General features: G+C 35.7%; 1 protein-coding gene and 1 pseudogene across 7 annotated transcripts in view; both read right to left on the reverse strand.

Moving 5' to 3' along the window:
- Positions 1–23,355, reverse strand: part of MEF2A (myocyte enhancer factor 2A) — a 158,186-nt gene that overhangs the window by 58,905 nt on the left and 75,926 nt on the right. For all 7 annotated transcript variants that reach the window (XM_032175784.2, XM_032175781.2, XM_032175783.2 and 4 more), the window contains exon 4: positions 21,163–21,366. In XM_032175784.2, coding sequence (XP_032031675.1) covers positions 21,163–21,366 — 204 coding nt within the window. The remainder of the gene's footprint in view (positions 1–21,162; positions 21,367–23,355) is intronic.
- LOC116482400 (phosducin-like protein 3) lies at positions 11,831–17,795 on the reverse strand (annotated as a pseudogene).

A 23,355-nucleotide genomic window follows, 5' to 3' on the forward strand; every position in this document is an offset into this window, starting at 1 on the left:
GTTCTCAGATCTCCAGCTGCGTGCTGGGAGAACCACTACTCTCTTCAAAGCTGTCAGTCAGACAGGGACATTTAAGTCTGTGGAGGTTCTTGCTGAGTTTTTGTTTGTCTGTGCCCTGCCCCCCGAGGTGGAGCCTACAGAGGCAGGCAGGCCTCCTTGAGCTGTGGTGGGCTCCACCCAGTTCGAGCTTCCTGGCTGCTTTGTTTACCTAAGCAAGCCTGGGCAATGGCGGGCGCCCCTCCCCCAGCCTCGCTGCCGCCTTGCAGCTTGATCTCAGACTGCTGTGCTAGCAATCAGCAAGACTCCGTGGGCATAGGACCCTCCGAGCCAGATGCGGGACACAATCTCCTAGTGTGCCGTTTTCCAGGCCCGTTGGAAAAGCGCAGTATTAGGATGAGACTGACCCGATATTCCAGGTGCCGTCTGTTTCCCCTTTCTTTGACTAGGAAAGAGAACTCCCTGACCCCTTGCGCTTCCCAAGTGAGGCAATGCCTCGCCCTGCTTCAGCTCGCGCACAGTGCGCTTCACCGTCTGTCCTGCACCCACTGTTAGGCACTCCCTAGTGAGATGAAACCGGTACCTCAAGCAGAAATGCAGAAATCACCCGTCTTCTGTGTCGCTGGGGCTGGGAGCCACTTCTGCATTCTTTAACTATAAATGTGTTATATTTTGAGTTCTCCTCTGTTTATGATCTTATTGTTCCCTCATCCATTAACGAATCAAATAAAATCTCTAATATGTTCATTTTATAATTTTATGATAGTCATGTTTATGCCTTCATCCAAATCTAATCTGCAACTTGGAAGACTTATAATCCCAACTGCCTGCTGTACACTTTCATTTGGATATTTTACTAACATTTCTATTTCAACTTAACTGGCATAGAATTATCTTTTATTAAACAGGTCTCTCCTTTGGACTTACCAACCTAGTCGACCTTATTCCCTTTGTTCTCTCTCTACATTCACATGGAATACCAAATTTTGTATATTATTTCCATTTCTACTGTCCCCATACTCACTCAAGCCTGCACTATCTTATGTCTAGACTCATATCTTTTTTCCACTTTTCTCTCTCTCCATTCTACCTGTTCCATAAATTGTTACCAATTCACTTCCCCTCAATACCATTTTGAATTTCTCACCTGTTTTAAATCAATTCATTTCTACATGAAGATTATCAGTTGTGCCTGCAAGAAGAGTTATCTTGCAGACCAGCCTTGGTGGCAGAGATGAGAGACCATGGAGCCCTTAATATGGAGTTCCTGGTGTCAGGCCTTCAGGAAGCCAGCTACTCCTGCCTCCTGCCTTTGAGTGCTACCTGTCTGCATTCTTTCAATAAATTCTTTCTTTAGTTGGAGCTACTTTAAATGGGTTCTTATCCCTTATAATCAAAGAAGCATGAGGAAGAAAACTGTTAGTGATCCTTTAGGTAACACATTATTAGTCTCTTCATCCAAGTCACATATTTCTCAAAGTAAGTCTGGCTAGTAGCTCCACAACATAGAATCCAGAAAGAGTCTCAAACCTAGAAGTGATGATTAATTACTGTTGTTGGTCAAAGATAATTGATTGAAATAATGGTATCTACCCCAACAAAAATCTTTAAAGTCATATGTCCTATCATTCTACTTATAGAGTACTAGCAACCTTACCTTTCAAATTCAAGGAAACATTTACAGAATTCTGGGTATATGCTACCACTTGGCTGACCCTGTACATCTGCCTCTCATTTTCTGGTTTATATACTAAACCTCTTGGTGAAACTAGAGATGGAAAGGATTAAGGGAAGAGTTGAAAAGAGAAAGAAAAAAGATACTTGAGAGGACAAAAACAATACTGTATAAACTTTTTTCTAAGTATGTTGAGGTTTTCTTTTACATAATAAACTTACAAAAATTTATTTCAAAATGAATTACTAATTAGGCAGGGCAACTCATTTAAAATGCGTTTCTTTTAGCTTATGCTCTTTCATGTTAAATACTCAGCAAGAAATTATATATTTAAAATTCTAGCCACATTTTCCATGGAAATGTTATATATATATAAAAAATAGTTAAATATAAACTTTTATACATAAAATATAAAAAGTTTTATATACACAAAAACTTCCATGGAAAATAAGCGTGTCTAAAATTTTAAATATATATATGTGATTCTATTTGTTTGGAATGGAATTTGACAATTATAAAGTTGAGCATATGTTCAAAGTGTTTTCAGTTCTTGGTAGTCAGGAGTTAAAAGTGCAGTCCATTTTTGTATATAATGTGTGCATATATATACGTGCACAAATGCATATTACTATAATCTTTGGCATCTGTTTACAGAGTAAATAAATCAGGATTATCTTTCTAAATATGTTTAAATAAATATTTAAAGCATATGGGCTCTTAAGAACTTATAAATATCCCAAGGGACTTGCATTTTCTGGAATCTTGACATATGACAGTAAATTTTGGATCGAAGAGCCTATACTGCTGGAGTATTTGCTAGAGCCCACGCCTGCACTTTTAACTCCTGCCTACCAAGAACTGAAAAAAAAATTTAACATATGCTCAACTTTATTATTGCCAAGTTCCATTCCAAACTAATAGAATCATACACTTACAAGTGAAACTATGGAATTAAAAGTACTCAAAAGGTATAAATGCATGGTTTTTAAATGCATGAGGAGTTAACTGATTTAAATCAATTAAATAAACCCACAAAAAATTTGACCACCCACCTTAAATCTCATTGCTGTGATACAGCTGAGCAGTAAATGCTCCATAAATACTGGCTGAGTAGTCAGTAAATCTAGCATAAGTATAAGCAAGTGCTTGTAAAATAAAGAAATCATGGCTTGGGCCGGGCGCAGTGGCTCATGCCTGTAATCCTAGCACTTTGGGAGGCCGAGACGGGCAGATCACTTTAGGTCAGGAGTTTGAAACCAACCTGGCCAACATGGTAAAACCATGTCTCTACTCCAAATACAAAAAAATTAGCCGGGCGTAGTGGCAGACACCTGTAATCCCAGGTACTCAGGAGGATGAGGCAGGAGAATCGCTTTAACCCCAGGAGGTGGAGTGCAGTTGCAGTGAGCTGAGATCGTGCCATTGCACTCCAGCCTGGGCGACAGAACAAGACTGTCTCAACAACAAAAAAAAAAAAGAGGAAAAAAGAAATCATGTATTAAGTTTCAGGAAATTGAAGCTAGACTATTACAATATTTTAAAAATGAGAAAAGTTCTCTTTCCTCATTGTTAATTAATTATTTCCAATTTTGAAACATACTACTTATTCTTTCTAAGCTACTCTGACAACACATAACAACAATTTTTAAAAATTGTGAAATATGTAAGGTATGTACAAGTTTATATAAAATTCAACAAATAATTATAAAGTGAACATCAGTCATTTCAATCAAGTCAAAAAAATAGACCAAAGCCAGAACCCTCCCTATCTCCCTTCATCCCATAACCCTCTCCTCCCACCTTTACAGGTAATACCATCCTAACTCTGTGATGACAATTATCTGGATTTTCTTTATAGGTTTACCACATATATACGTATCCCTAAAAATATAATTCAGCTATGCCTATTTGTGAATGATATGTAAATGGAACCACACACAGTATACTATTCAGTCTTGCCTCTTTCATTAACACTGTTTATGAGATTCCTCCATAGAGTTACACAGAGTTATAGCTGGTTCATTTTCACTAAATATTGTATTACATGGCTTGAAAAAAAAAGCTTTATCCATTCTACAACAGACAGACATTGGAGTGGCTTCAATCTTTTGAATCTATAAAAATGCTGCTGTGGACATTTCTGTAAACAGCCTACTGCATAATGTGCACACATTTCTCTTGGGTATGTATTCTTAGGAATAGAAGTATTAGTTCATAAAATATGTGGATCTTCAGTTATACTAGATAATGCCAAACTGTCTTTTAAAGTAATTGTATCAATGTGCATTCCTACCTGTGGGATTTAATTTGCAATACCAACTACTAATGAAATTAAGCACATTTCATATCTATTGGCCATGTGGATGTTCTCTTTTGTGAGGCACCTATTCAAGTACTTTGCTAAGTTTTCTACTGCCTTTTGATAATTGTTTTATAGTAGTTATTTTAATTATTTATTTTTATAGTAATTATTTTATAAGTAGTCAATGTAAGCCCTTGGCTAATTTTATACATTGTAAAAATATCTTCCCATTATGTAGCATTAAAAAAAAAAATGCTTATCTTTGAATGAAGAGTTCTTAAACAGAGTCAAATTTATCAGTTTTTTCCTTTCCAGTTATCCATGTGATAGCGATTTTTACGTCTTATATAAGAAATCCTTTCCAAAATTATGAAGATATTCTCCTATTATTATCCTGTAAATAGCTTTGTAACTTTGCCTTTTACATTTAGGTCTATAAGCATTCTGGAGGTAATTTTTTTTTTTTTTTTTTGAGACTGAGTCTCGCTCTGTCGCCCAGGCTGGAGTGCAGTGGCGCAATCTCGGCTCACTGCAAGCTCCGCCTCCCGGGTTCACGCCATTCTCCTGCCTCAGCCTCTCTGAGTAGCTGGGACTACAGGCGCCCGCCACCACGCCGGGCTTATTTTTTGTATTTTTAGTAGAGAGGGGGTTTCACCGTGGTCTCGATCTCCTGACCTCGTGATCTGCCCGCCTCGGCCTCCCAAAGTGCTGGGATTACAAGCGTGAGCCACCGCGCCCGGCCTCCTGGAGGTAATTTTGTATAAAATCTGAGGTAAGTCCAATTTCATGAATTTTCTATATGGATACCCAATTGTCCCTATACCACTGCTTAAGGAGTTTGTTCTGCCACCTCTATCACATATTAAGTATCTATATATGCATGGTTCTGTATCTGAGCTATTATTCCATTGGTATGTTTGGCATTTGGTATTTGTGCCACTGCCGCTGTATGTTAATTATTATAGCTTTAAAATTAGTCTCAATATATTGTAGTGCAAACCCTCTCACCTTATTCTTCTTCAGTGTCTTCTCCTGTTCTATTTTCTCTGTGAACTTTAGAATCAGTTGTTGAAATTCTTTCGAAAAGTATTTCTTGGGATTCCGATTGATATTTCATCAACTCTACAGAGATTATCTCATGTGGCATAGATATATATAATTTGAGACTTCTGATCTATGAATATGGTATAACTCTACATTACTAGGACACATTCAACTTAGTCATAATATATTATCTCTTCCACATATCACTGGATTTAATCTCTGTATAAGTAATGCTAGATGCTTTAATAAATCCATAAATCTCAGTGGCTTAACACAATGAAAGTTTATTTCTTATTCATACAAAGCCCAAGAAGGATGTTTCTTATTCTCAGTGGCCCTATGTGAGATTCAGAGCCCAAAGACATTTACCTTATGGTTCCACATATAGGACTTCAGGGTTCCCATTCTTACCACATAGGATGCCAAACAGGGAAGAAAGAGTATGAAGATTATGTAGGAAGTATCTTACTGGTCACACCTGGAAGCAGCCTGCATCATTTTCACTCACAACTCCTTGGTCAGAGGTCAGTCACATGGCCACTCTTAACCACAGGGGAGGCTAATACAGAGTCTAGTTTTGTGCCCAAACAGTAGAGAAAATGGGTCATTCTGAAAATAAAAATGTCTCCCAGGCGGAAGTCGGGGTGAGCCGAGATCATGCCATTGCACTCCAGCCTGGGCAACAAGAGTGAAACTCCATCTCAAAAACAAACAAACAAAAAGTCTCCCATAAGAAAGATGTGAACACGAAGTAGACTAATATTTTGCTGAAGACTTTCACATTTATGTTCAGTGAGACTGGCTTCTGATTATTATCTTTGCAACTCTCCTAGCTGGTTTTGCTATCAAAGTTAGGCTAATTTTAGATAACGAGGAAAGGAAAGCTCTTTGTTTTTACTATTCTTTGGAAGGGTTTGTGAAATACTGGAATTATTTCCTTCTTAAAAATTTGCTAGTATTTGCTTATGCAGCCATCTGGACTTGTAGTTTTGTGGAAAACTTGACAAGATTATTCAATTTTTCTATTTTTTCTTTATTACATTTGTTAAATTATATTTTTCTTGAAATCTGTCCAATGAATCAAAGTTTTGAGGCATAGGATTCTGAGATTATGTATGCTCAAAAAAGTATGTCAAAATTGCCACTGAACAGAAAACTAAATGGTACTTTTGTGATCCTCTAGTTCATCTCCTACCCTTATAGAGGAGAATATTAAAGTTAAAAGAGATCCAGAGATCCAAGTACTCTTCCCTCACCTCACCTCAACACATAGCTGTTAAGTGACAGAACTGGGACTAGAATCTAAGTCTAGTGCTCTTTCCAATATGCTGTGCTCATTTGTTAAATGGACTGCATCCATCAGTCAGCAAATCAAAGGGAGAACAGATAAGAGAGCTGTAATCAGGAACAATTTCAACCACTGAGAGGAGACAATGTTTACTGTGTATGTGGTGGTTGTAGGCACTGTCTTCATATTCCTCTCCAGTTCCTCCATGATCTTATTATCCCTACTTCCTCAATGAGAAGTGTGTGGTGTTCAGGCTATGGCTTCTTTAAATTCTAAGATCTTATCCAGTTCTAAGATACTCCTAGGTTTGATGGTAAAAATCCTAACAAATGGCAGTAAGATTCCCTACCTGCCCCACCCCCAAATCCCAACAGTTTTGAGGCCCTTGTCTCCCAGGAGCTGGACACTGAGCAGCCAGGGAGTCTCAGCTTGTCACCAGAAAGAATGTAACTCTGTTCTAGATCTCCACACATACATGAATACTAAGATAGAGCTGATTCTCAGTGCACCTCAGACAAGAAAGTCTATCTTCAAAAGTCCTGGAGCTTGGTTCTTCACTATCCCTTTTTGGTTACTGAATAAATACCTTAATTTGCCTTTTTCTTTCATTCAACAAAATTTATCGAAAGCACCCTACTAGATGCTGATATTTACTGATAAATTAGACATAGATCATCGTCCACATGAAGCCTGTAGCGGTCATCTGGTCATTCGATGAAGACTGCTTTCTTACCATGGCAGCCTGACTTGGTCTTGGCCCTTTCTTCCAACGCAGTAGATGGTTTGATTATAACACTGATGTACAGGTGTTATGCCTTCCCTCTCGAAATTTTCTCTGGGTATAGAACTCTAGGTTGCATTCTACTCCCTTCTTAAACAGCACACTTAGGATATCATTTCATTGACTCCAGATTTCATTTGTTATTTGGAAATAGCACTCTTTTGAGGATAGTCTCTTTACGTCTTTCTTGTCTTTGTTTTCTGCACAGTTTCACCATGTCTACATAGAGTTTTTGTTTTTTTTTTTTTACACATTTACTCAGCATGGGATTTGAATTTCTTAAATCTAAGGATGGTGGGCTTTCATCAATCCTAGAAAATTGTGTCATTTTCTCATCAAATATTGCCTCTAGCCGACTCTCTGTTTCCATCTTCTACAATGCCAATTAAGCATAGGCTAGAACTTCTAAACATGATCCTCCTTTTCTTTAAACCTTTCTTGATATTTTCTGCCTTTTAATATTTGCATTGAATTCTAGATAATTTCTTCTACCTTTGGTTCACAAATTCTCTCTGCGGTTATGGAAAATCTACTTCCACCATGTCTACTCCATTAATTAGTTATGGTCATTGTATTTTTTCACATCTTGAAGTATTTCATTCAACTCTGCTATGTCAATTCCTTTATAACTTCCTGTTTCCTACTGATTTTTCAAGCTTATTTCTTAAAACATAGAAACTGTTCTATAATCTACATAGAATAACAATGTCATCTGAAATATATAAGAGTTATTTTCTGCTGCATCCTGCTGTATTTTCCTTACTGTGCCTTGTTTTCTTGTATCCTTTGGTCATCTTTGTATGACGCTCTATAGTTCTGAAAGGTTATTTGAAAGAGATTTCTGATACACAGAATAAGGTGACTTTCTTCAAAAAGGATATAAATTTGCTTCCCCTAGTTAACAGGGCACTAGTTTTCTTGAATGTCTGGTATTATATGACTTGGAACTACGATTCCACACAATTCTGGTAACTTGGTTTACAATCTGTCAGATATGTTCTTTTTTTCTTTTCGTGTTCTCTTCTTTCCCCTATCTGCTCAGTACTAAATAACTCTCCTTGCAATCCTTTGGGAGCAGGAGAAGGCAGTGGATTTTCCTCTTTTCTTAAGGCCCCAGCTTAAAGGGGTTTGGGGGTACCTATTAGGCTCATAAACCTAGAAGTAATCATTTTCCCCTTGATTCTGAATGTATCAGAACCCAAATCTATCAGAACCTGAATCTCAGTTTTATAAACTGCTTTATACAGATGGGCAAATGATTCACAGTGGTTAGAACTTTCAATACTTTTTTACCTTTAAGTTCTTACCTTCTCTTAAATTTTGGCCTGGCATATTCCTTGAGCTCTTGGATAACGTAAAGTTTTTTTGTTTTGCTTTTACAGTTTATCTAGTTTTTAGATGTCTTCAACAGAAGAGCTGATCCAGATAACCTAGCCCAACAATATCAAAATTTTAAAAAATCAACCAGTTTCTAATAATGTCCATAAAGTTATTGGTTTTTGTTGATGTTTTCGCTATTTTTTTTTTTTAAGTTAGATGCAAGACAGGGTTTGGCAGTTCCTCAAAAAGTTAAACACAGAGCTTACCACACAATCCAGGAAATTCTACTACTAACTAGATACCCAAGAGAAGTGAAAACTTATACCCATACCAAAACTTGTACACAAACTTCACAGTAGCAAATGGAATACTATTTGGTCACAGAATGAAGTACTGATATAGCTACCATACGGATGAACCTTGAAAACATTATGCTAAGTGAAAAAGCTGGACAAAAGACCACATATTGCATGACTCCATCTATATCAAATTCCCAGAATAGGTAAATCCATAGACACAGAAAGTACATTAGCGGTTGCCAGGATGTAGGGGAAGGAGGAGTTGGTAAGTGATTGCTAACGGGTACTGGGGTTTCTTTTCGGGTTGACGAAAATGTTCTGGAATTAGATAGCGTTCATGGTTGTACCAACTTGTGAATGGACTAAGAACCACTGAACTGCATAATTTACATTGGTGAATTTTATGGTATACGAATTATATCTCATTTAAAAGAAGAGGAAAAAAGTTAATCTCAGGTATGCCTACCACATTTCAATAAGTAATTAAAATATGCATTCAATTTCACATGATAGTTAAGGATGTCTGGAGCAATTATTTATAAAGATACAAGGTAACGTGACAGTACTACTACAGTATTAACCTGATTAATTAGGTTACTGAAAGCTCTGGGAATGTATACTACAATCATGAAGTTATCACACTGGAAATCATATCATATTGTCCTAAGATGCACTAGCCCATCCTAATTAAAGTGTTGCCAGCATTTCTATTCAAGTAATTTTGTGTATTTACAGGACCCACCATAGTGGCCACTAGCTACACTAAGATGCCTCACTGAGCATTTCAAGCTATCCCTCCGATTATCATTTACGTTCATGTGCAGAATACAAAGCTGCACAGGTTTTGCGGTTTATGAGATTATCCAAGAATGCATACATTGCAATAGAGCAGAGGCCTCTATACTTATCTTTTTAAGTATGTTTACTTCTCTAAAGGTTGGAAGTAATATATATTAGTAGATGTGGAGGATGGGGAGATAAGGAAATAAAGTTATCATTTCCAGTGTTAACAGAGTAAAAAGAATCACCTCCTACACATTGAGTGTTCCTTCAACTTAAACATATTTTATATTTTTGTCCCTACTAGATTTTGTAATATTTAATGAAGTTTTAATTATCATAAATACTCTTAATTTATGATTAAGTGAATGCTGAAGTACGCACCACTACCTTTAGTTCCATTTTATAGGTCACTATTAAGCTGTGTGCTGAATCTTTACTGAGCACTGTGAAAAATACTAATGTTCCTTAGCCAAGTCTTTGCCTCAAAGGATCTACAGTCTTCCTTGCTCTCTTTGGATGTGGCTTCCTCATCAGTTAAATGAAAGAGCCAGATTAGAGTTTCCCAACTGTTCTATAACACACAAACCACTTTTCACAGCATTATTAGGTCAATTCTCTCTATATATAATAATATGTATGTTTTACAAATTATGCAAATTTTCTATAAATCCATTTTTAAACAGCATGATGTATCAATATATTATATTCCTTAGAATATGGCCTAACCACCCACTTTAATCTCCTCTCTCCATTCAAACCAAATGAATTGCATTCCTCTTTCTGTAATTCTCAACATTACTAAAGCCTATCAAAAGTAATAGGTGAGATAATTTAGTTTATTTTTAAAAGCTACACACTTCTTTTAAAATACTGCTAATCTGCTGCCAGATTAATTCCTGTAACAATGATTTGACTACTTAAAACTTTTAAACACCCCTCTAAAGGCTGCCCAATGCCTATAGGACAAATATTAAATACCACAGCTGGGTATTCAAGACCATCTACCAACTATATTCAATTTGTCTCTTCCTTACCTTCGATTACTCCCCTATGCAAAGCCTCTATTCCATAAACATTTTGCATATGATATAAGGTAAATACTGAGGCTTATTTTTTTTCTATATGGATATCCAGGTTTTCCAGCACCATTTATTGAAAAGACTGTCCTTTTCTCATTGATTTACCTTGGCTCCTTTGTCAAAAATCAATTAACCATGTATATGTGGGTACATTTCTGAGCTCTCTATTCCGTTCTATTGAACTACATGCCTATCCCTATGCAAATACTACAATGAATTAGTTTTGTAGTAAATCCCAGGGGTGTAACATCTGGCTAGAATAAGCCAATCAGGACATTCTATCCTTTCTCTACCACTGTGTTTAGTGTTTTCAGAGTGGGAGATGGAGAGGCAAGTGATTTAAACAGTACAATTAGAATTAATTTTAGAACATCTGCTGTGGATTCTGGGACACAACTGATCTCTGATACTTTAGATAGATGCTCACAATATAGTAACCAATAGCCACATGTGGTTAAATTAAAATTTAAAAAGATTAAAAAACTCGGGTTTTTCAGTTGCACTACACACTCAATAACTACACATAGTTAATGGCTACTATATTGGACAGCACAAATATGGAACATTTCCTTCATCACAAATTCTATTAGATAGTGCTGCTTTATATGATGCTGTGCTCGCATATAAGGCCTAGAGCTGCCACTGCCATTTTATCAACATGAAAAAGCCAGTGTGAAGACAATGATGCATGGGCAAAGGCAGAGACCTGGAGCCCGCCTAAACACAGCCTAATCTCTACCATGCTGCTGGGATTTTTGTTACATGACATAACCAATACCCCTATTTTTATTTATTTATTTTTTTGAGACGGAGTCTCGCTCTGTCGCCCAATACCCCTATTTTTAAGACCAATTTCAGTGAGGTCTTCTGTCACCTGCATCCAGAAGCAATCTATAGTTTTCAAAATGCTTTCACACACATTATTTTAACTGATTATCAAAACTCAGTAAGATTTAAAATTTTAATACTGTTCTCTCTGCCTTATTAAACATTGAGCTTAGTAACCCAGTACACTAATCATTCAATAAATAAATGGATAATATAGCAAATATATGCTAGTTAGAATACTAAATACAAATATTTACTTTACTAATAAGTGACATATTAAGTAGGATTTGAGTCTAATATCAAATAACTTTCACAAAATATCTAAAACGTTATTTTATACTGTCTTACAGCACAAAACCAAAGTAACAAAACCATTTTTAAAAACTTAATTCAACTATATAAATGTGGAAAACCACAATAAAAATATTTTAATTATATAATATTATGGGATAATCCTATATGAACATGGGTGGCACAAAAAAAAGCAAGCTAATGTCTTGAATTCCTCTACAAATACTAGTTGCTACTTCTACGTTCTTTTTTCAGAGCATAAACATTTTTAAGATTTTCGAGATAGATTCTGGAAATAACACTTAAGCCCAGAAATTACCACAAAATAAACCAGTTATTTGAAAAGAAAATTTATATAAAAACAAAGCATGACAGAAAAATATTCTCCACTGAATTACAGGAGATAAAGTCCAACATGCATAATAAAGCTTTGGGTTATTCTAGAAGGCTTAGGCATGTAGTGCCTATTTACCAAGTTTTAAAAATCACTAACATTTTAAAAACAATATGGAAGGTTTACCTTCTCATGTTTTACTGCTAATGAATTAAAATGAGAACTACAAGAAACATTATTTGAGGAAAAAACCATAATCCCATATCAATTACCTAAATATATAATGATATTCTTTATAAAATACCCTTAGCATACACAATCAGCGAAACATGTTAGAAATTTGAAAATCAACCAACTAAACAAAAACCTAGAAAATTATAAGGTATGTCTCATTTTCTAAAATATAATTCATACTGTCATTTGGAATTTTTTACCAGTACAGCACTGATTGCATAATTGTAAATTAAAAAGTTGAGTTATGACTAATGTATGCAAGAAGGTATCTTTCTGTAGAATCCAGATCCCTAGTCTCTCTGAGAACAGAGCCACAAAAATAACTTCAAAATAAATATGAAAACTATATGGCTGTCTCTTTAATTTTAAATTATGTGTTTGAAGTGCCAGGTTTCACAAAACTGCATGTCTGCATTAGCTATCTACGTATAAGAGAACTGAAAGATCATTTAGACTATATACATCTTACTTTACAGGCTGACACAGAACATGGAGAAACACGGGAAGCACCTAGTATCTTCTGCCCTAAATGAGCTTCTGGCTTGAATAGCAATATAATATAATATTTATATGCTTAATGACTAATATTTGATGAGAAACATAAAAATGTTGGCATTCTAAGGGTCTTTTTAAATCGACACTGAAGTGTATCTAACAAAATGACTTCTGCCGTAAGATAATAAAATAGCCAGCATATCATCTTACTAGGAAAAAGGCAGCAATAGAGCCAGTTACCACTACATTCCCAGTGTTTAGCAAAATGCCTAGTACATAGTATGATAAATATCAGTACAATACATTTAAAATGTAGAACTATTACATTCAATATTTTTACCTCTTTTCTCTTCCTTTTTCTTCAACTCCCTTCAAAAAATTACCATGCAGTTCTAACACAACTTACTGCTTGGGAAATGCAAGGAGAAACCTAAGCAGCTATTTTATTCAGCTCTTTCAGTGGCTATCCAAACCTGCAGGGTAAAGTGAAGGGCCTTATATAGCTCATGAGGAGCTGGTTGACTTCTCAGGTCTTAGCTATTCCACTCTTCACAGTATACTACAGTGACACCTGGCTGATTTCAACTTCATACACTAACTGCAGTGTCTCATTTCCTAATTTCCATATAAGCTGCCCCTCTGACCTAGAGCACCTTTGTTTTCCACCTACCATATCCTTTAAAGGAAGGGTCCCTAACCCCTGGGGCCACAGACCCTGTTAGGAACCAGGCTGCACAGCAGGAAGTAACTGGCGGGCAAGTGAGCATTATTGCCTGAGCTCAGCCTCCCATCGCATCAGCAGTAGCATTAGATTCTCCTAAGAGCATGAAACCTACTGTGAACTGCACGACCTAGGGATCTAGGTTGCGCATTCCTTATGAGAATCTAATGCCTGATGATCTGAGGTGGAACAATTTCATCTCAAAACCATCTCCCTGTCCACATTCCTCCCACCCCCAACTCCCATCCCTGATGCCAACAAGGTTGGGGACTGCTGCTTTAAAGAACTCTGGTGATAGCATCACCTCTAGAGCAACTTTTCTCTGACCACTCTCTCAATCTTCTTTATCTCCTCTTCTTATTGGTTAAAAATTTGACCAAAGCAACAAATATCTTCTGGAGAAAAAGGAACACTTTATCTGATGGTAAGTATTATTAATAAAATATTCAATCCCTGACACATACGACATAAAAAGAACATATAGGTAGGTATCCATCAATAATCACAAGAAATGTACTACAGAAAAAAGTTCAGTTATATAGACAAGTGGTATCTATCATCTTTTCCTCCCCACATGAACCCTCATTTGTGTATCAATGACATCAACCTCTAATGGGGAAAAATATGACCTCAAGAAAACCCACACTTAGAGACACGTAGTCCCTTACACAAAGCACATAAATGAAAACCAATAATTGTATGAAAAATAATATTCAAATACATAGCAAAATAAAAGTAGTAAAATTGAAATTACAAGAGCTATGGTGACTGCTGTGTGAGGTGATGGTGCAGTGACATGTGGGAAGCAGAGGAGGGCCATGAGGATTGTGTGCCTCACCCTGTGAATCATCATCCTGCTGCTTCAGGCTCTGTTAGGAATAAAAGAGCAGGGCAGGGGACTGGAAGTGGAGGAAAGCTTTGTCTTGTCTTCAGATGTCTCATTATTTTTTCCCTTTCCCTGCTGCTCCACTGCAGCCCTGTAAAACATTAGGCAAGCCTCTTAAATACTCCCTGTCTGTTCCATTCCTCGTCTATAACATGGGGAGAAACGATGACTGGCTCAAAAAGTCTCTTTGAGAATATCATGATACTGTCAGAAAATCCAAGCATAATCATGCTTCTACTTTTGTAAGGTCAAGCACAAGATGATCTTAGTAGATAAGTCTTTTTTTTTTTTTTTGCCATACAAAGGGCTGGTTTTAATTTTTTTAGAGGTAATACTATAATTTAAAAAAAAGAGTTCCAAAATATTTAACAGAATCTCCAGCAATGATTATTTCCAAAATGTAAAGATTTGAAACATAATTTATACAAAACTAAAAACCACAAGGATTCGTTTTTGCTTTTTCCTTTCTTAAAAAATCCAGCCAATTTGTCACAAGAAAGTTCGGCATGTGATAGCAGCTGTAGCCTCAGTCACTCTCGGAATCGCTGTCCCTCCTGATGAGGACAGAGCGCCTCACTGAGGACAGCAACACGTCTTCAATCGGCTTCTAGGGTTTTCCTCCAGGTCCGTCATAATTGCTCCAGATTCAGACAGTTTCCATTCCAACTCACCTCCTGTCAGGTTCATGCTGCCAAACACCAGAGGACCAATAAACTGAACCTTGATATCTCCTTCCAGGTAAACAAATATCGTGGGCAGATTCCTATCAGGATAATTGGGTATGCAGGTTGTTGAAATGGCTTTGATAAATTTGACATCAGGAAACTTCCTGGCAAGTCCACTGAGGTGCTGATTTATCAGGGCACAGAGGGGAATTCCTTGTTTGTAAAGGTGCAAGATGACCCACAAGCCCTCGCCAGCTTTGGTAACTTCTTGAACATAATCCTTCCCTGAGATCTCCAAAACTTCTCCAAATTTATTCTTCAGTTTTGTTGCTTTCCACTCAGCCAGTCTCTGCCATCTGTACATTTCAATAGCACGTTCATCCTCCTCATTAAACTTGTCTTCATGATCCTCCAGCTCTTCCAAAGTCATATCTTCATGTTTTCACCACTGACTGCTGGAGGATGCGCTGCTCCTCTTCTGCCTCCTCTTCCAATTCTTTCAGACTTTCCTTGGGGGGTAAGATACCCTTTTTGCGTAAGATGTCATTCCACTCAGTGTCTGCGTTGGGGTCCTGCATCTTGTTTCCAGTTCAGTTGCTCAAGCCAGCTGTGCCCGAGATAAGTCATTTAACTTTCTTTTTTGTTCATCTGAGGAGCCAGATTCCACCTCCGACTCATCCCCACCACACCTCTCAAAGAAGCACCCCTCAAAGAAACTACACTCACACAAGCTCTTATAACCATGTAGAATCGAACTGAAATGTAACCCATTAGAAATGTATTCCTTAGGTGCAATTCGCACCAATACTGCATACTAGTTTGGATTACTTTTTAGAGGGTTTTAAAAATTACAGTTTGTGCTTGCTCACTGTTTGAAATTATTTCAGGGGATATTCTTGGGGATAAAAATGTTTAAAAAGCTGGATAATCACTCCCAAGAAACTGTTAACTGGAAACTTTTAGTCTATAACTGCACTTAAGGCAAGTTAATTCAAATTAATTCATGACTGCTTCGGCTTCATCTCAAAAGCTGCAGATTCAGTAGGTCTAAGGTGGGACCAAGAACTTGCATTTCTAGGAAGTCTCTGGGGATGCTGACGCTGCTGGTCAGGGCACTACACATTTTGAGGACCAGTGATTTTAAATAATGTACTCTCAAGTATAATCACTTTCACTACCATCTGCTTTTATTTTCTAATTGACAGATGGATCTTATACTGATTCCCTATGTTCCTTTCTTTTAGATATTACTTCCAAATTTTTTTGTAATTTGAAAATAGGAAGGGATTTTTAAGACTCAAATAAACAGATTTTCTCTTTCTTCAGAATCCAAATTATCAACATCTGACTTAATTTATCACTGTGCCTCCATTGCCTCAATGTGAAATAAGGGCAACAGTAAGAATTCAATAAGATAATTCAAATAAAGTCTTTACTAGACCATGTTAAGTGCTTAATAATATCTATTATTCTTGCTATTATCCTCACTAATTTTCTGTTCATTATTGAGGAAAACTTATTAATGATTGCTATATATTATACATTATTGGTGTATGTATAAAATCTTATCTATTTATGGTAAAATGTTCCAGAGCTCCACTGGATGTAGTAAACTAGGGAGCAAGGGGAAAGGTTGATGTCACAGACCCGGGTCCTAATCCTGGTTCTGCCACTAAATTGCTACATGACTCTGGGCAAGTCATTCTAATGTGCATCCCAATTTCTGCTTCTGAAAAAGCTTACCTTGGATATGAAGCTTAAATGAGATAGTGCGAGAATTTTTTTTAAGTACTGTAGTATTCCTGTGGTGAAAAACTCCTCTCTTTGGGAATAGTGCACCAGATATTAACAAGAGAGATAAATGGCCATGACCCTTTTATTTACACCCTTAAATGACAGCACAATAATCTGAATTGCCACACAAATGATTTCAGAATGTTATCAAGTCACGGCTATTTTTAAAAAATTGTAAGCAGAAATATTTAGTATTTTCAATATTTCTGCCAAACGACAGGAAAAAACATGGATACAAAAGTATTCTCAGGTGTTTTTTAGGTATCACCTGCTAGAATCCTCATTTGTTGCCTTTTAGCATAATTGTTCTTTTGATGCAAAATCCCAAAGCCTCTATTGGCTCTAGGCTTTTATTTAGTATAAATTCAAATTACACACATATACATGTGTATGAACAACGGCAACTGCTTGTGTTGGTAATTTCCATCTGTAGTTTCCTACACTCTAGGACATATCTAATATTCCTGTAAAATTATATAATATAGTTCATAATTTTTAATCTTAATTTTACTGAAAAGAAAATTGAGGAGTTATAACATTTTCTTCATACATTTAAATTAAATTACTACATTTTATAGGACCAAACAGAAGTCTGCCACCTATTTTTGTATCAATGCTTAAGAACTTGAAAAGATAAAATGTGTGTCTTTGACAACATTCTTTGTGGAATGTCACCTAATGAAATATGGGAAATAAAGTTATAAAACTCATGTTTTGTAAGAAATATACTACTGAAAAGCAGTGTGGAAACATTTTAAACACAGCAATGATATTCTTCATTTCAAAGAAACTGAGTTATGAAGTCTCTTATGAATCTTACCCTAATGGTAATCTCTTAATTTACTAATGTGTAAGTTTGCTTTATCATATATTCAGCTTTCTTAATGTAGGGGATATATACATCCTCAAGACACTGCAGACCTTAATTTAAAATACCTAAATGCAATTTAAAATATGTAAGTACAAATTAAAAAAATAAACCTGTATAGAAATAATTTTTAAAATTTTATCAACTCTAACCAAAGTTTAAAAAATTGATTAAAATTTTAAATTTAAGAACTACTTTAAAAACATAATATAAAATTAGACAGAACAAAGACAGATGGATTTAAGTTTCTAAATAAAATTGAAACAGAAAAATAAGAGCACCATTTCTACTTATAATCAACAATATTCAAATACCAACTACTTTTAATACATTATATTAATCTTATGGTACTCCCACAAAACACACTATACCTAACTCCACAGACCTAATACATGTGCATCCTTGTACTACAGACTACACAGGTGTGGTTAACAGCACATCTTCACAGTACATCCTCAAAGGGCTTGTATATTGGATACAATAGAAGAGGAATACATCTAATGAAGACGCCACGTTAATATACTCAAGACTTTGTCAAAGCATATTTCAGTAATATAGGGAAAGTAAAATCCTGCTGATTTTAAAGACTAACATATATGCAAATGGAAACGTGTGGAGTCAGGTTATAGTCCTTATGGAAGTTGTTGTTTTCAGAGTTTGTGTCATTATTGGTCATATAATGACACAAACTCTTAAGTATATTGGTCATATACTTTAGAAATCACTCTAAAGTAGATCACTTATAACTGTTTATGCCTCTATTTTATCCTGATGTTTTCAACCACATGAGATGGCTGAGGAGTCCAGAACCTTATTACCAACTTGTTCAAAGTTCTTATAAATACACATAAAATCTTCAGTTGGTAAAAGCGTATCTCAATGGTTTATAAAAATATGGGTAGGAAGAATATTCTTCTGGCCTGAATTAGGAATCTCTAAATAAGATCAACTTGCAAAGCACATAGAAGCCCCTCAATCTTTGTCAAATGAGTAAATGGGCATCAAAAAGCCTGCTTCCCATTAATACAACTGCCTGAAAGGAAACTGTAAAAAGGAAAAAATGGTATTCCAAAAATATCCTTCAATGAGACACTTGTAAAGCACTTTGTAAAAACTAAGACCCATAGGAAGCTCTATGTAAGTAACTTCATTACTGTTATCTTGTAAACTTAATTTGGACCACAGCAAACTGTACAGATGCATCAGCGTAAGCCATTACACCACTGGCAAAAAGAACTCATAGGTGAATTGCACTACTAGTGAGGATGTAGGCTGCATCATCTTCATATGTGAAAAAAGGCCTATCTTACAAGTTTAACATCCACTCTCTTAATAAAAGTTGACTCAGTAAGACGTTACTATACAAGAAGTGTGAATTAAGCCTTGTAATTTATCCTACCACAATAAATTAATCCCTAATGATCTAATGTGTCTTCTATCTACTGTATTTAAATAATTTAGAACTTCACAAGGAGCTATTAACACGATTCATTTTAACTTATTTTGAGGAAATGCAATTAAAAAGAAAACATCAAAATCCCAATATATAATTGAGCTGCAAAAAGTTTTCCTTCATATTGAAACAGACTGTAATATTTGAGACTGCTTAAAAAAATGTTTGGGATCTGCTCTCTTACACTTTGCTGACCACAACAGAGATGAAGATTGAGGTAGTCTGAAAATGCTATGAGGATTAAATCAGACTACATCCTCCATATTCTCTAGGGAAGTAAGCTTTAGGCAGTGTGAAGTACCCTCGGCTTCCACGGACCAAGAATAACAACTGCTGCAATGAAAGAGCAGAGTAGTTAGGGTTAAGGAGGTGGCCGCCTCTATAATGAAATTAGCTAGAATACTTATTTGCTGACATTATCAAAGTCAGCTCCATTGGTTTGAGTTGAGGCAGTGTAACTTTTGATGAGGCATACAGATTTATAAGATAAGAAGCTATTTTAAACACAACAGGGTTACTCTCCATTTCAAGGAAATCCAGTTATGAAGTCTCTTAACAAAGCTTACCTGAATGATACCCTAATTTACAAAATTACAATACAAAATGTATTCATGACATGTAACAGGGGAAAGGTCTACTATACAGTGTTATAAATAAATGATAACATATAACATAAATGTTAAATAATATAATTTATAAATGACATAAATATAACTGCATTAAGGGGTTTAGCTAAAGATATAACCATGTAGTTTAATCAAAGTTATCAACAAAAACAAAATAAAAAAATCATATACAATTCAGGGGAGGTTAACAGCAGTGAGCCCCGTAAATAAAACTGTGGATAAGTCAAGCAACAGAGATGAGTCCTAGCAGTAATTATGCTATACCTTTACTTCTCATTTGAAGAAATGACTAAAAAGTAACAAAAGCTGTTTTTAAAATATAAGTAATAGTTTTTATGTGTGTAGCAATGGTATCAATCACTGCCTAAAGAGGGACAGTTAAGGCAAAGAAGTATAGGGGAAATTTAAAATGCATTTTCGGAACAATAACAACTTGTGGAGGCAAATAAATTAGATTCTTATACAACAAAACAGCTAAATTATCTTTAATTTTAAATATTAGAAATACAATCTAGATTAGGACTCCATTGTTCTTTTTTAGTTGTTCTACGTAATCCTCAAATGGTTTCAGTACTTTCACCAACGAAATGCCTAATACTTTTCTATTACAAACTAAGCCAAAATATGCATCTTCCAAGTAATAAAAAATTCCTCCATTGAATAAATATAAAACCTCCAAATAGAAACAAAAGAGACAAAAGTAACTATGAAGCTAATTTAAAATGTGATTAGAAATACACATGGAAAAGTTATCTTATGGAAGATCTTGAAACAGAGAAGATAAAAAGGGGGAGGCATACTGGTTTCCATTTTGAAGGTTTTATTGTGAAACACTATTTCTGAGAATATCATTCTAATAATAAATCCTTTTCTTTTTCAGTTAATTAGGTTGGTAGAACTATGAGAGCTATCAAATAGGCAGCAGATAAACAAAGAAAATGAGGACTTTCTCCTGTTCCCCAACTGAAGTACTATTAACAAAGCAAATATTATTTACATAATTGTCGTTGTTTTCTTAAGTGTTTAAAGTTGTGAGCTGTCAATGACATAATGAAATGATTAAGACATATCAAAACTGTAACTTCGTACTGTCCAAAAATGAGTCTCTTACAATATTAATTTTAAAGCTCATACAAAATAAGTAATCATAGATGAAATGTTAGATTATGCTGGTATACACGGTAAAACAACATAGTTTACTTTGTCTGAATGAATAGAGTATGTTTATAACACAAGTGAGTCGCCACACAGCAATCACTCTTCTAAGAAATGGTTCAGAGAAAAGATACATATATACCTAATTTATGTTTTAGATGTACAAGTCATTCTGACAGTTAATGCTATTAAATAAAATATTTCAGTATTACTTGCAATTCACGTATTACTAGATATGTGTTACCTCAACAATATCCGAGTTGGTTCTGCTTTCATGAGGTTCATTATATTCTGTATACTTGAGAAGAACTTTGTCCATATCAGTGCTAGCATATTGAAACAGTTTGTTAGAGCTGTTGAAAATGATGAGTGCTATTTCACAGTCACAGAGCACACTAAGTTCATAGGCTTTCTTCATTAATCCAAACTTTCTCTTTGTAAAAGTGACCTAAACAATAAAAAAGGTATATTTTTATTAAAAGCATTAGTAGTACTTGAATATGGGCTATCTGAAGATGAATTTCCTTCTTAATACTGAGCCAGATTTCAAAGATGGAAAAGGTTCCCAGCTTTGTCCTCCATATGAGCCTTCCCTCTCCCATTGTGCTACAGTCCTACATTTGTTTTGTATATGCAAGCTCTCTGACAGAGCTGTCTCCTGGGGAAGTATTTCCTTATCCTTGGCGCCATTCCACTACAGAAGGTGAAGAACCGCAGAAAGAACAGTTGATCAGTGTTCCCTTATCATTCAGTTAAAATTGTTACCATCAGAAACCCCAAATCCTGCCAGGTAATGTAGCATCAGCCAGACTTTAATCCCTAAACAACTAAATACATCCACTAATCTAAAGTATTTCTCCTCCCTCTCAAGCCCTTCTCTATTGTACCCACTGAAATTCACAGTCTGGAATCAGCAAATTCCCCAAAGTCCTCAAATTCTTCTTTAATTGTTTCTTTCTTTAACTGAAACCTGTTACCTGAAATCCTCTCTTAACAGACACCCCCCCCCCAGAAAAATTTTTATTTACATCGTTTATACTGTCTGAAAGCCCTAAAAGAGATGTCTTTTTATGCTCTGTATTCTCTCTTCAACACTACTTTTCTTTCCCTCCCCTTCAAAAACTTCAAATATTTTGAAGCTCATGCCATACAAAAATTATACCACCCAACAACCCTCCTTGGGGTGAGCAAGAGTTACCCTTGATCCCTCTTCTTCTAATGAGGGATGGGAAAGGAGTGCGAGGGAACTCTCTGTACTTTCTGCTCAATGCTGTTGTGAACCTAAAACTTCTCTAAAACATAAAGTCTATTTAAAAAACAGTTTTTGAAAGGTCAGTCAGAATATACTTTTGAATAATCTTTGGAATTGTGCAACAACATAAAGTTCAACAATTTTCCCCATAGATACCTAGCATATGACTTTCTTCCCATAAACTTTAACTATTGGCCTAGACTTAAAATCAGTTATAGCAGTAGCTATTAAAGAAGTAGAGGATCTCCAGTGTCATGAAAAGCAATTACTGCCACTAGAAATTTTTTTCACGGGCATGACTTTAATATCCTCTTTCATTACAGATATAATATGTACATGTAAAAGCAAAACAACAACAAAATTCATTTCACATGTACAATTCAAAGACGTTTCTGTATGTTTTCAGTCTATTTCCTATGTAGCATGATAAGATTAAACAGTAGTATAGTAGTTGAATGGTTTTCACTAAATTTAAGGAGAGTATCTGTTTTCTCCCTATAGTAACACCAAATGCATTTAACATCTACACATCTTAGCATTTAATCACCTTAATCACTCTTAATTTTATGTAGATCTAATCTCTTTAATAGTCTCAAACCTTATGTTTTCTCTGTATTTCTCAAGTGCACAAAGCACAATACTCCACGTATTATATGACCGCTCGAATATTCTGTTAGCTAGTAAATTGAATGAAAATAGAGTTGAGAAGGTTCTTTAAATATTCATTTAACAAGAAAATTTAACTAGCCAATACAATCTAGTCTGTTCATGATACATATTTACATGTAAATTGTGCCATATACCCAAATCACCTTTTATGAATTATCTTTGAATACTGGTCTATATTTGATACTTTAAAATTCTCGGCAGGGCGCGGTGGCTCACGCCTGTAATCCCAGCACTTTGAGAGGCTGAGGCGGACAAATCACGAGGTCAGGAGATGGAGACCATCCTGGCTAACACTACGAAACCCCGTCTCTACTAAAAACACAAAAAATTAGAAGGGTGTGGTGGTGGGCGCCTGTAGTCCCAGCTACTTGGGAGGCTGAGGCAGGAGAATGGCGTGAACCCAGGAGGCAGAGCTTGCAGTGAGCCGAGATCACACCATTGCACTCCAGCCTGGCCGACAGAGCGAGACTCCATCTCAAAAAAAAAAAAAAAAAAAAAAAAAAAAAAAATTCTCAA

This window comes from Hylobates moloch, unplaced genomic scaffold (genome assembly GCF_009828535.3).
Source record: "Hylobates moloch isolate HMO894 unplaced genomic scaffold, HMol_V3 SCAFFOLD_14, whole genome shotgun sequence".
NCBI classification, from domain to species: Eukaryota; Metazoa; Chordata; class Mammalia; order Primates; family Hylobatidae; genus Hylobates; species Hylobates moloch.